General features: G+C 55.0%; 1 protein-coding gene across 1 annotated transcript; it reads right to left on the reverse strand.

The window, feature by feature from the left end:
- Positions 1-664: 664 nt before the first annotated feature.
- Positions 665-9,329, reverse strand: CA7 (carbonic anhydrase 7). Its single transcript, XM_057712647.1, has 7 exons — positions 9,258-9,329; positions 6,526-6,723; positions 3,637-3,755; positions 2,789-2,884; positions 2,623-2,685; positions 1,934-2,089; positions 665-1,435 (listed from the first exon to the last, which is right to left on the reverse strand). Exons 1-7 carry the CDS (start codon positions 9,295-9,297, stop codon positions 1,313-1,315), a joined length of 795 nt encoding a protein of 264 aa, XP_057568630.1. The 5' UTR covers positions 9,298-9,329; the 3' UTR covers positions 665-1,312.
- Between the last annotated feature and the right edge of the window lie 4,714 nt (positions 9,330-14,043).

A 14,043-nucleotide genomic window follows, 5' to 3' on the forward strand; every position in this document is an offset into this window, starting at 1 on the left:
TGTCCCCTCTCTCCACCCAGGGACACACCCTGCACGCCCCCTTCCCCGCTCCCCCTCGCCCTCACAGAGAGCCAAATGCTATTTTTGGGCTCACCTCCTAAGTCTCTCTCATCCAGCCCCCTGCTCCCGGCCTCCACCACCCTATATTCTTTCTCCTGGCCACTGGCCACCACCTCCTCTCGCTGCCACTCCTGCCTGCCCACCCACACTCCACAGGGATCTCTCTACTTTGCACATCTGGCCCTGCCCCTCCTCTACTCCAGATCCTTCCCGACTCCCATTAGCCTTGGGAGAGAGTCCCAGGCCTCCCCCAGGGCTCCAGCCCCACCGGTTCTTCTCTGCTTCACAAACACCCTGGGCTCTCACCTGGGAGCTGACACACCTACTCAGCCCTGAACTCAAACATGCTGTTCCCTTCTCTCCGCCTTGGAATACTAGTTGGAACTTAATTTCTTCAGCAGATGAAGATGTCACAATGTGAGCTCAGGGTGGGGGAAGTAGGCTCCCCCTTTTCTCTGCCCCCACGGCCCCTGCCCCGCCCTCTGAATCACCCTCACCTGCTCAGTGCCCATGGCCCTCTCAGCATCCTGTGCGTGACTCATCACCATGGCCTCCCCAGTGCCTGGAACAGGACTGGACAGAACACAGGCACTCAATGGGTATCTGTTGCATGAATGAATGAATTTATTAATCAGTGCATGGATGGATTGCTGTGTAGGTGGCTTTGGTGGCTGGGAGGGGTGAAGGGAGATTCTACATAAGCTGTAGCCAGTGCCTGCCTATGGCAGCGATGGCCGGAGGGAGAAGGCCCTGTCACCTCCAGCAGGCTGGGTCCTGATTTTCATGGCCTGGCAGTGAGGTGCGTGCATGGCGGAGGCCTGCAGAAGAGGTAACGCTGAGAGGGCAGCTCTGCCCACTTCTAATTATTGCTTGAGTCTTTCTGGCAATGCCAGCTGCCTGCCCTGGAGAGTTTGGTCTCATCCATCACAGTGTGAGCTCAGGGTGGGGCTGCTGCCATTGCCAGTGGGGAAGACAAGAGGAGGTTCCCAGGGGCCTTTGGGTCTTGGAGAGCAGAGGCAGCCTCAGGCTTGAACCATTCTCAGCTCCTGTCCTTCCTGTCCCCAGGGCAGCTGAATGGTGTCCCCCGCCATGAGGATCACATCAAGAAGCCTCCAGCGTGGCCAAGGAGCAAGCCAGCTGAAGGAGGGTCCAAAGCAACCCCAGGCAGGGAGCCTTGGATGGTTTGGTGTCTGTTGACATGGAAGCCCTTGGGAAGATGGTGCCCCAGTGGCCGGCTGCGCAGGTAGGCAGCTCAGGCCCGGAAAGAGGCCTTGACCACACGGCCCTTCAGTGGCTGTGGTGGCCGGAAGTTGTTCACCATGTGGATCCTCTCATCATCCTCTGAGGTGAAAAGCAGGCTCCGGAATTTCTCCATCTTAAGGCAGAAGAGATACTCAGGGCAGAATGGGGTGCTGTGGTCCTCTCTGATCCCAGACACGTCATCTGGCATACCCTGCCCAGCCAGCTCTGCCCCTCTCTCCTCTTGCCCCTAGGGCTTGTCCCTACTTCTCCCCACTCATTTCCTCTGTGGGATCCCAACCTCAGTTACTTACTCACTAAAGAGCCTCTAAACCTGGACCGTGATCCACCTAGTTGCAGTTCCTGTCTAGCTAAGAATCACCAGCAAATGCAGCATTCAGATACTAGCACACCAGGGGTGGTCCCAGGATCCAGGGATCTCCCCTTCTAGTCTGTGTCCAGGTCCTAATAACTAACAACCTAGCTGACTCCCACTCAAGAATCTAAACATTTATTACCAAAAAATGGGAGCCTTGATGGTGGGACCAGGCTTGGGCTGCTGCTCGGGAGAGTCACACTGCCTGGGTGTGCCTGAGGGTTGCATCCCTCCCTCTGGTACACTGGGAGGACTCACCTGCCTCTCAGAGATGCTGATGGGCTCCCGGAGCACAATCCAGATGACACTCTCACTCAGTGGAGGTGTTGTCAGGGAGCCGGGGTAGGTCCAATAGTGCCGGCTAGCAGGCAGGAGGCACTTGGGGTTGAAGCAGCTGAACTGGGCCTTGGTGCCCTGAGGCAGAGTGGGGGACCCAGGCATCAGCATAGACCTCCCACCAGGATGAGACCAGCACCCTCCCCCCCATCTACGTCAATAGGATTTAGGCTTCCCCTTAGCCCATTGATGCAAACTGTGGGCAAATGTCTGTAATCCCAGAAGCTACTTCCCAGCCTGGCCGGCTCTCTCCACCCATTGCCTTGCATGTAAAAGCTGTGGTTCCTAAAGCTCTGTGGGCATCATGTTCTCTCCCTTGCCTTCAACAGACCTTAGCGGCACTGCTGGTCAGAGGACCATTCATGTGACAAGCACCTTGGCAACCCTGTGCCCACCAGCCTGCATGCTGGGCACGCAGTGGGGCCACGGACCCTGACGACAAGGAGCCAGAGGCAGGCACCACAGGTGCTGACCCTGCACCCTTCCTGCTCTAACCTCTGCCAGGGTGTGCTGCCAGGATGGAGGAGTGGATGGGCCCACTCCATGACCTAGCCTCTTCCTCCCTCCCCACCAGGCTGCTCTGGATCAAGGGCATGGACCCCTGGTCTCACCTTAAACCGAACCATGTAGAGGGCATCTGTCAGACGGTTCATGCTGGGGTGCTCCTCCCCCGTCTGTCAGGGAGAAGGTAGTATGAGCCCAGCACTCACTGTCTTCTGCAACTAGGGGTGGTACCAGGCCTCCCATGGCCTTCTGGGCCCCAGGTAACCCTCTCACCTCCAGGAAGACACCGACCACAGCCAGGCCATCAGGTGCTGAGGCTGCCTCCCCAAAAGTGCTGTACTTCTTGGCGTTCCAATGAACCAGGTGAAGCTACAGGGGCAACAACAGGCCAGGCCAGGGCTTAGTGCCTCACAGGGCCCATGGGGGCTCAGAGCCAGGCTTCCTTCCCTCCCACCAGACTCCTGGCCCCTCTGCAGGAGGGGCTCCTCTGGGAGCCACGGGCCACGGATAGCATTTACCCTGTTCTAGGCCCAACCCCTTCCTGAGCCCTAAGGGACCAAAGAGCTCAGGGCCTGCCCTCCGTGAACTGTGAAATAGATCATGACCATCCAGTGTGACACCTCCCTGAGGAAGTGAGGCCTGCAGTTGAGTCCAAAGATTAAGAAGGGGGGTGTCAGCTGGAACTCTTGGGGAAAGGTATTCCAGGCAGGGAACAGCACAGGCCAAAGCCTGAAGGTATGAAAGAGCCAGGTGTGGCAGGGGATTTGTCACGTGCAGGTCAGTATGGGAAGAAGTCAAGGGGAGATGAGGCCAGGCAAGGCCAGCTCATGCAGGGCTTGAATGCCAGGCTTAATCCTTGAAGGGCTGTTAGCAAGGCTGTGGTGGGACTGCATTTGTCCTTCAGAAAATTCCTTCTGGGCACACAGATCGGGACAATAGTGTGCAGAGTTCAGGTGGAAGACCCTGTGCTGGGGATGAGTGAAGGGTATCTCTGCCAAAGGCCCCTGGGTGACTTCACTCTCTCCAATGCCCCACACCAGGCACCTGCTAAGCCCCTGACTGGTCCGGTCCCCCACGCCTTCCCCAAGTAGTAAAGGGATTCAGGTAGAGGAAGGTCTTACCTCGCTGGGGAATGACTTGCCGTCCACTGTGTGCTCTGAGCCCTCACTGTGCTTCTTGCCCCAGTGGAAATGGAACTGCTTGAGCCGGTAGGGCCCATCCAGGGGGCCCCCAGTCACCACTGCGGGGAGAAGGGGTGTGTGTAGCAGCCGCTGTGAGAGAGCCCACACTGCCAGCATCAGGGCAGTGCGCAGGAGGGGGATTAACTTCTCATTTGCAACATTCCTCGGGCTAAGTAGATTTGGATCAGTCCCCATCCAGTTCCCTATGTCCTTAGCTGGGCCAGGGCAGAAATCCTGGAGGCCTGTAGGTGACAGAAGAGTCTGGTACTGATTGGGTATATCTCTCCATCTGGCCATCCTCCCTGCTCTCGCCCAATTTCGAGTGGAAGCTGGGACTCTGCCTCTCAGGCCCCGATTATCACTCACAATAGACCGCCCATGTCTGGAGCCCTGACCTAGAGCTTGGTCAGAAGGATTCTTTTCTTTAGTCCTCATAGTAACTCATGAAGGACAAAACCTGTTATTATTTTTATTGTATAAAGGAGGAACCGAGGCACAGAGAGGGCAAGGCATTTGCTCAAGGTCACAGAGCAAGGCAGTGAGCTAGGACATAAGCCTGTATCTACTTCATGTAAGTCCAGAGCCCAAGGCCCTAATCACCAGGCTGTGTTGCCTCCCCAGAACCTGGAGGATCCCCAGATCTGATGTCCAGGGGTCACCTCCTGAGGGTCGCCACTCTAATGGTCAGGCCCAGGTACCTCCAATGTCCGTCCTTCATGGCCTCTTTGGCAGGCCCCACTTATGCTGGTTTTGTGACTTTCCCACTGTGATACGTGGTGAGCTGGGGCCACTCACAAGGCCTCCTGGGACTGATTGAATTTCCAGCTGAAAGAGATCTGGCAGTGAAGGCAGCCCCAGCCAGGCCTGAATGTGAGCTCCTGGATCAGGTGACGGCCCTGGGTTCAGAGTTCCACGAGGCCCCTCCAGGACCTAGTGACCAGGGCAGGGCCTTGCCCCCTGTGGGTCCCTCAAGGCGGAGGATGGGACAGCCCAGAGGCCCCTTATTGCTCTCCTGCCTCATCTGAGAAGCAGGGCCTGTCCATGGCGATGCTGGGTGGGTGACTGAGCCTGGGGGGGGGATGACTGAGGGCCTGGGCCCAATCAGGCTGCCCCATCCTGGGGAGGCAGGAGTAGCCAGCCCTGCAGGCTGAGCTCCCTGATAGGGGCTGTGAGGGCCCCCTCTCCTGAGCACGACCCACCTGGGCATCCACAGTGCAGTCTCTTAGAGAGTGAACTCCCTCCCTAACCCTTGAGCTTTGCTGCCTTAGCCTCCTCCCTCCATCCTGACCATGGAACACACTGCCATTCACTGTGTACTTACTATGTGTTCAGCACTCTGCAGATGTCAGTCCCCACAGTGACCTACAGGGGGACACATTGTTACCCCCTTGGCCAGATGTGGGACTGAGGCTCGGAAAGGTAGGTATCCTGCCCAAGGTCACAGAGCTGGGGAGTGGCAGAGCCCCAACTGTCTCACTCCTAAGCCTACTTTCTTTCCACTGGTCCCCTACCCCTCAGGCCTGGGCATTCTGGTGGGGGAGGGAACCCCAACCAGGCTGGAAAGTGAGCCCCTGGATCAGTGGTCCAGAGGAATGCTCCCTCGGGCTTTCCCCTGCCAAGAGTGGCCTTCACTGAGCTATTGATATCTGAATTGAGCCCTCAGTGCCCTCTGAAGGCTGTTTAGAAGATCCAACTATTTGAAAACTGCTCCTTTGTAAACTGTGATCTAAGGTCATCAAGGGCCCCATGTCCCTCCCCAAAGTTCTGGGTGAGAGGCTTTTCATAGAATTCAGTACCAAGAATGCTGTGTCTCTCTTCTGAGGATTTGTTGGATTTCCTACCTTCTGCAACAAGAACTGTAACTTATCATTTCCCCCTTTTTGCCTAGCCTACCAGGGAACTCAGGGTTAAGCAACTAAGGTCATTCCTAGCTGGCTTTCCTCCTCTTTGCCTTTTGATTTTCTATTTGAAACTTAAATTTCCCTGAGTGCTTTCATTGTGTGTATAGGGGGTGGGGGGGAGGTGACAGAGGGGCAGAGTACTGGTCACTTCCTTACATAAGAAACTTTAGCAGGTTCCCTCCTTGCCACCCCTCACAGGCCTGGTCATAATGACAAAATCCCTTTACTACGGAGCACTCTCAAGGCTACTAAGAATTGATCATGAAGGAACCCAAACTCTAATTCCAGGGCAAAGAGATCTTGGAAGGAGCTGCCACAAGTTCCCATTGGCCTCTCTTTGGTCCAGGATGGTTGGGATCTTGAGGTTGTAGGTGGGTTGGAGAAAAGACCTTTGGAGTGGGACCAGGCTGGTTCTGACTCTTCCCAGCTCAGTGAGTCTCTACTTGCCCATCTTAGAGGTAGGTTCTTGAGAGAAATAAAAGAACTGCCTGTGACCTTAGCAAGGAGCCTGGCACGCAGAACATTTTAGCTCCATTCTCTCTCTGCTGGGCTTGGCTAGATCACACAGAGAGGAGGGTTTGGCCTTAGGCCACACAGCAGGTTAGTGATGGGGCAGGGAGTGAAAACAAACCCTACCTAAAGCGCTAAATGAAAGAAAAGAAAAGAATTAGCATTTCTTGAGCATTTGCTATATGCCAGCACTACAAACATCACTTTAGTTTTTCTTTTCTCCTCTCTATGACCCTAGGGAGGAAAATAGGGTCTTAATGCTCCCATTGTATGAGTCAGGAGACTGAGGCTCAGCCTGAGGCTTCAGAGCTGGTGAGAAGTGGAGCCTTCCTTTGCCACAACTGCCCCTCCTGAGGCCTGCCCAAAACAAGTTGGGATCCCAAGGGGAAGGGTACCAGGGTCTGGCAGGGCCACTTACCAGTTCGGTCATCGCTGTCACGGAAGTCCACTTGGACAGAGTGGCCATTGTTGGCGATGCTAAGGGATGTGCAGGACTCATAGGAAAGCTCCAGTGGCTTCAGGCTGGGCGAGTACACAGCCTGGCTGGATACGATATTGATTGGTGATTGGCGGTCTCCCTGGGCAATGGGATACAGCTTGTGCCAGTGTGAGGGGCCTGCAGACAGGGAGAGGGCAAGGACTCAGGCCAGCCCGAATCTCTGGGCTGTAGACTGAGGGCACCTGTGGGAGATGGTCTCTGTGCTATCCCTTCAGAGGTTCGCCCCCACTTTGGAGCTGCGCAGTCTGGAGCTCCAATCCCAGCTCTGCCACTTCCCCTGTCAGCCTCCATTTCCTTGTCTGTGAAATGGCCTCACTAAAACTCTCCACGCAGAGCTGACAGGAGGCCCAGAGAGGCAATGCACACAAGGGAGCACAAAAAAGCTACAGGCTCAGGGGCAGTTTGGGGTAGTGGGTCCTCCCTGACACCCAGTATATGCTTAGAGAGGTCCCCAGCCTCCCAGACTCCCTGATCTGACCCTACCAGGTATCTGGCCTCTTCCTGCACCTTGGCCAAGTTGGAGTTGGTGTTTGTGATAACCTTAACAAAAGCTCACATCAGCCTTGCTTTGGCTCTGTGACATGCATTTGCTCCTCATACCAGCCTCGTGAAGCAGAAATGAGTGTGATCCCCATTTCACAGATGAGGGAATTGAGGGCACTCGAGCATGTGTGCACACACATTTGGGCGCTAGTATAAACATACTGTGTGTGCATGCGTTGCCCCCAGCTGCCCTCCCCAGGCACGTGCAGGTCCAGGGAGATTTTCACGTGCGCACACACATGTGCACAGTGCCCTGAGCTCACAGCACCCAGTGGTCAGGCACAGTAACACATGTGTACAAACACAGCCCTGCCAACTATCTCTGACACACATATACACCCTCACACACAGCCACCCCCTGTTGCAAACCCAAGTCTGCACTAAGAGACTACAGCAAAACACATGCTAGTGCACACATACACACACACACCTGCGTGCACACCCACGAGCACCCACCACCTGCCTCCCAGAGACTCCATCTGCAGCCGAGAGGCTCGGCATCTCCCTGGGGAACATCCTGAGATGCAGCCTATTTTTAGAGCTATTGCCGGCTGGTGCTTCTCCCCGTTTTTGGCTTCTTAAGTTTTCGTGAGAAAACAGCAGCAGGTGCCGACAGAGCTGTGTCCCCAGTGGATGACTCAGAATCGTGGCCCAGACCCACTGGGTTATTTTTGAAGTCCTGTGAGCATGCCGCATGCCGGCACCTCCATCCTCTGTCTTTCCCTCTTTCATTGCCCCTAGGCTGCATGACCCAGGACTGGGTGAGGGGCAGCAGCTTCAGACTGGCTGGCTACCAGGCAGGCCTAATGGGATACTGGACACTCAGGGCTGGTGGGCAGGACCAGCAAGAAGGCTGGAGTCAGGGGGAAGCATCCTGAAGCTGGCTGGGAGCAGGTGCTGGGGGAAGAGGATCTTCTATGGGTCGTGTTAACCTGCCCCTCCTCTGTCCCTCTCTACATCTCCGCTGATCTCTGTTGCCTTTTCTGAAAGTCTCTTTCTAGCTTTTGCATGTCCAGATTTGGGGTTCTCCCCTCCAAAATATTCTCCTGTGTGCTTGGGGTCCCAGAGGGGGCCAGAGACACCACAGTACCTCCCTAAATCCTTCTGGCCCATTGTAACCTCCTCAACCCCAGACTTTGTAGCCTAGGACCCCCACCCATCCTTACAGAGTGCCTGTCTCCCCACAGATGAGTGGGGATGGGGGTGTTCCTCCCACCAGCACTTCCCCTTCTCTCCACCCCCGCGTGCCTCGCCTGGGTTTCCTCCTGGTAGCCCGGATCTTGGTTCCTCATCGCTCACCTCGGGGAAAGCAAGAAACTCTTATCCCATATCCCCACCCCAGCTTGGTAAGAAACAGCCCCAGACCCACACTCAAGCCGTCTGGCTCTCACCGCCTGCCTCTTCTCCTTTCCTCTGCATCTTAAGAAAACTGAGGCAGGATCAAGGAGCTATTCTCCTGGTCAGACCAGGAGGCTGGTGTGGGCCACGGGCTCCCACGCCTCACACCAGGACGTGCTCAGAAACACCCTGCCGGAGGCAGACACCCAGACGCATCCGTGCGCCCCCAAATGCTCCCTTCCTTCGCATACCTGCCGACTTGAAAGCTCGGACACTTCGACGGGGAAACTCTCTGCCGGGGACACTGTGCCCTTGCCCACACGGAGCCCAGCTCCCTAGAGGTCCCCGCACACACGCGTGCGCGCTCCCCGCACAGACACCGCGCACCGCGCTCAGCCCGGACCGCCCCCCGCTGCGCTGGGCTACCGTCACCCGCTGCGCACTCCGAGGATAAGTGAGTGCGTGTCCGGGCCCGGGTCCGAGCGAGCCGGGCCGTCAAGGGGCTGCGCGGAGGAGGCGGCAGGACGCGCTCGGCCGCGGGGTGGCTCGCTGGCAGCGGGGTCGGCCGGGGTGCAGCGCTGACTTCGCGCCAGGTGCGAGGGAGCCAGGGCTCGGGTCCGGCGGGCGGGCCGGGTTCTGGGGGCTGGATGGGAGAGGGGTCCCGGTCCGGCCTAAAGGATAGGGGGCTTGCGAGTCCTGCAAACCCGGCTGGGCGCGAGGGTCGGGGGCGAGCCCCAGCGGGTGCGGGCCGGCCGGGGGTCTGCGCCTACCGTCGTTCTGGCCGTAGCCCCAGCCGTGGTGACCGGTCATGCCGCTGCCGTCCCCGCAGCCGTGCACCTGCCGGCTTGGCTCAGTTCTGCTCGCTCCGGCTGCGGCTCCAGCCCGCTAACTGCCGCGGAGCAGCCTCTTAAAGCGGCGGCAGGCGGGAGGAGCAGTCCCCGGGGGACCCGCCCCCCCACCCCCCAGCAGGGCGAGAGAGGCCGGCCCTGCCCCGCCCTGGCCCACCCCGCCTGCAGGCCAGTTGAGCCCGAGTTGAGATGTGAGATGCGGCGGGGGTGGGGAGGGGGGTCAAGGAGACCTAAACCCCACTCCCATCCCAACCCTGGCCCTGGACGGAGCACTCTCCCTCCTTCCCTCCAGCACGTGTACAGGTTCTGGGGCAGGAGAAACAGCCCATGTTGAGGCCCGCCTCTGTTTCCCCACATCCCATCCGTTCCCCAGGCTTGTCACTGGGCAGTAAATCCCACCACCGGAGAACTGGGCTCTGGGCCTGAGTCCTCTTGGATTGGGGCCCCTTTAAACGGCAAATTGCACTCACCAACAAGTGTCCAGACCTGGAGCTTCCCCCGTTTGCCAGACACTGGCAGATGCTGGGCCAAGCTTTGGGTCCTTCCTGTCATCTAACCCTCTCAGCTTCCCTACAACAATGGGAGGTATTTCCATCAGCTCTATTTCGCAGAACAGGAGACTGAGGCCCAGAGAGGTGAAGTGACTTGCCTGAGGCCACATAGCTAGAGAGTGAGGGATTTACTCCCAGTTTGTCTCACTCCTGGGCTCTTGTCCCCTTGCTGCTGGAGGCAAAGGGGTCCTGTGGTTGTGGGGATCTGGGAGCCCTGGGGTAGGAGGAGGGCTGAGGCAGAACCGGAGCCTCGAAGGGAGAGTGGGTAGTTTGGGCTTTAACCATTGGGCATTAAGACAGACAGACCCACAGACACCAGCTGGCTTCCCCATGGAATTACGTCTGAGGTCCTGCCTCCACCCTCTCCTTCTCTTCCTTGCTTCCTCCTCTGTCCAGGTCTCTTTGCCTATTCCTCTACAGCCTGCTGTTTGTCCCTCCTTTCCGTGCCTCACCATGACCTTCGGCACACCAGCTGGGAGCTCAGGCCCTCCACCCTGCACTCAATCTCAGTATCTGCCTTGGCCCAACATTTGCCCACCCACAAGCCCTGGTCCCTGCTGTGCCCTCCACCTGGGACGTCCTCTGTCTTCCACCCACTGGCTCCAGCCAGCCCAATCTGATTCATCTGAAGATGTGGCCTTATGCCAAGGATAGGGCTTGTCTCTGGCTGGGCCTCAGCAGGGAGTTTTAGGAAGACAAACAGATGGGTGGATGGAAGGACAGACAACTGATCCACCCAGGGGCTTCTACCCAACCAGAGTTGAAGGGTTATTTGTGGAATGTCTGCTGGTCTGCGCTCTACCAGAGAAGACTATTTCAGGCCCTGCTGTTGGCTGACCTTGTGAAGGAATCCCCTATATCTGTGTGGCTGTCTTGGTTTCCCTCTTCCAGACCCTGAACACCTCAGTTCCCCAAGTAGAGTTGTGGATATTAACTGACAACTGGTTGGTTGGGCCAAGGTCAGTCTGTGACTTCCCAACATTGCCTAGATGCCCCTCCCTGACCCAGGGGCTGGAAGGGGCCCTTAATAGAAACCTGACCCTAGGGCGGGGGGCAGGTGATCATAATAGACATGTAGGGGGTGGCCCCCAAGGCTGGCATGTGACAGGGAATGCAACCTTGTCAAGGTCCCAGGTCTCCAAACCAGAAACATCATCATTAGACCAAGAAGACAAAGGCTGGCTTCACAAGTGAGGCCTGCAGCCTCTGTTCATGTCCCAGAAGAGCCAGCCAGCCTTCTCCTGGGAGAGTTGCAGCACTCTCAGGGCCTGGGGATAGGCTCAAATGTGTCTACTTCACTGACCTACTTCCCTCTCACTGTGATCCAGACATTTCCATATTGATTGATTGATTTAATAAATTTATTTATTTTATTGGCTGTGTTGGGTCTTTTTTGCTGTGTGCAGGCTTTCTTTTAGTTGCGGTGAGTGGGGGCTGCTCCTCATTGTTGTGTGCGGGCTCCTCATTGCCGTGGCTTCTCTTGTGGAGCACAGGCTCTAGACGCGTGGGCTTCAGTAATTGCAGCACATGGGCTCAGTAGTTGTGGCTCACAGGCTCTAAAGCGCAGGCTCAATAGTTGTGGCGCACAGGCTTAGTTGCTCTGTGGCATGTGGGATGTTCCTGGAGCAGGGTTCAAACCCGTGTCCCCCGCATTGGCAGGCAGATTCTTAACCACTACGCCACCTAGGAAGCCCTCCATGTTTATTTATAGTGCTAAAAAAATTGGAATTACTTATATAGTTTTGAATCCAGTTTCATCTGCACAGCAACCCCACTTTTTTTTTTTTTGGTCAAGTTTTTTAAAAAAAATTATATATTTATTTATTTTTGGCTGCACCGGTTCTTAGTTGTAGCACTTAGGATCTTCCTTGTGGCATGTGGGATCTTTAGTTGTGGCATGCAGACTCTTAGTTGCGGCATGCATGTGGGATCTAGTTCCCCAACCAGGGATGGAACCTGGGCATCCTGCATTGGGAGCACAGAGTCTTACCCACTGGACCACCATGGAAGTCCCAACCTTACTTTACAGATGAGGAAAGCAAGGCTCAGAGAAGTTGAGTTAAGCTGCACATTGCGCAACTGAGCAAGAATGAAAACCCAGGGCTGCTGAGTCCCTTATTCAACATGTCTAAATTCCCTAGGAGTAGGGAGGAAGTGGATTTGAAATTTGATTGTCGTTTGTGTATGTATGCAAGACTCTCTCCACAATGACTTAAGAGAAGCTAGGGAGAGTGTTTGCCTCCAGGGTGGAGACTGGGAGCCGGGAAGGGTGGGGGAGAGTGCGGAATGGGGGAGGGAGGGGCACTCGTTACTGCCTACTCCTTTTGAAAGAATTAAAGTATCGCCTCTTTAACAATCAAATAAAAGTTGATCCAGTTCTTTCCTTCCTGCATTCTGTCTTCAGCAATTTCCTCTGAGTGCTGGAGAGCTGGGAACTCAGGTAGGTAAGAGGAGCCTATGGAGTCTGCCTGTCTCAGGTGAAGCCCTAGTTGCCCATGCAGCCCACTCAGGTCAACTTGGGAAAAAGACTGTGCCCCCATTCAGGCACCTCCTGTCTCAAGTTGAATTAATTTCACTGCTCAGGAAATTACTCTTTGGTCTCTCTGGCATCAGTGGCCTCCTGCATTTTACTGTTTCTGGGGGAGAGAGAGGGTAGGGATGTGAGGGCTGTGATGAAGGGCTGGGGAAGGAGGGCAGGAGCAGATTGCACAGCCACACCTCATTCATTGTGACCTTGACCAGATCTTACTTCCCCTCACAAAGGTACAGGTGTCTTTACTGTACAACAGTGAGGTGATTAGGGCATCATCCCTGCCCTGCCCACCTCATGGGATCCCTGTGAGCATTGGTTGAGACAACAGTTGTCTAATGCTGCACCAACAGGCAGAATCATTCCTGCTCTTCACTGTGTGTAGTGTACAAGGCCAGTGGCCCAGGCCAGAAGCCCTTTGACCAAGAGACTCTAAGATCAAAATTACAGCTTCTTGTGTTTTTTTAAAAAAACATTTCCACTCCAAGTGTGTGTGTGTGTGTGTGTGTGTGTGCGCGCGCGCGCGTGCACGTGCATGTGAAATGAGCCTGGGCTGTGAACTCAGACAGACCTGGGCTTGGCTCCCAGCATCACTGGCTGTGTGACCTGGGGCAAGTTGCTTCACCTCTCTGAGCCTGTTTTCTGATCTATCTGATGGGAATAGAGAATCGAGAGGGCTAATAGGATGGTTAGGTGAGGCGACATCTGTGAGATTCCTGGAACCAAGTACGTATTCCTCAAACCTCTGTCCTTTCCCCTTTTCCTTAGCTTGTTTGGGCACATTTAAAACCCCAAACATTCCTTTTCCAATTACAGTAGTGGCACCTACTATATCAGAATCACCAGAAAACTTGGGAGAATCATAAAAGCATAGTAAAGAAAATTAAAATCACTGGTCATATTACCACCCAAGAATCACCACTGTTAACATTGTAGTGACTCTCCTGCCAGGCTTTTTCAATATGTATAAGTAGTACTTAAAAGACAATCAGAATCATATGTGGAGCTTTGTGACCAGTTTTTTTTTCACCTAATGCCCTATAGTAAGCATTTCCCTGCTTCATCAGTCTTGGAAAACTTGACACTTAATAATTACACAGTGCTCTAGTGTGTGGATTATTTTCAGTTGTCGCTATTGCAAATGCACTGCAGCGGACATCCTTATTTATACAGCTTTGTGTGTGTGTCTGATGATTTCTCTGGGAAAGTGAAATAACCAAATAAGATGATATACACATTGCAGGTAGGGTATTTTAAAATGTAGAAGATATGGTGGAAGTAGTTTTAGAAATTTATTCTTTCATTCAAAGCATTTATTGAAGACTTATTAGATGCAAAGGGCTGAGTCAGGCATGGGTGATACAATTGTGAACAGTACAGACCCACAGTTTTCTCAGGGGAGGGGTGGGAGCCAACGAGCACCAGGATGAGAAGGGCTGGGATAGGTAAGGTTAGGTAGGGAGGGCTAGTGGCTGACGCCTGGGAGTGTGTCCTGGGTTGTGATTCACTTTTCCTGGCTGGTTTCCCACAGATTATAGGCTCTTCTAGAGTAGAGTTAGCCCCAAATAGGGCAGAGTTAGCCCCAAACTTCCTGGCAGCCCAAGGATCCAGTCTCCTCCAGCTGAGA

Source organism: Hippopotamus amphibius, chromosome 16 (assembly GCF_030028045.1).
Source record: "Hippopotamus amphibius kiboko isolate mHipAmp2 chromosome 16, mHipAmp2.hap2, whole genome shotgun sequence".
NCBI classification, from domain to species: Eukaryota; Metazoa; Chordata; class Mammalia; order Artiodactyla; family Hippopotamidae; genus Hippopotamus; species Hippopotamus amphibius.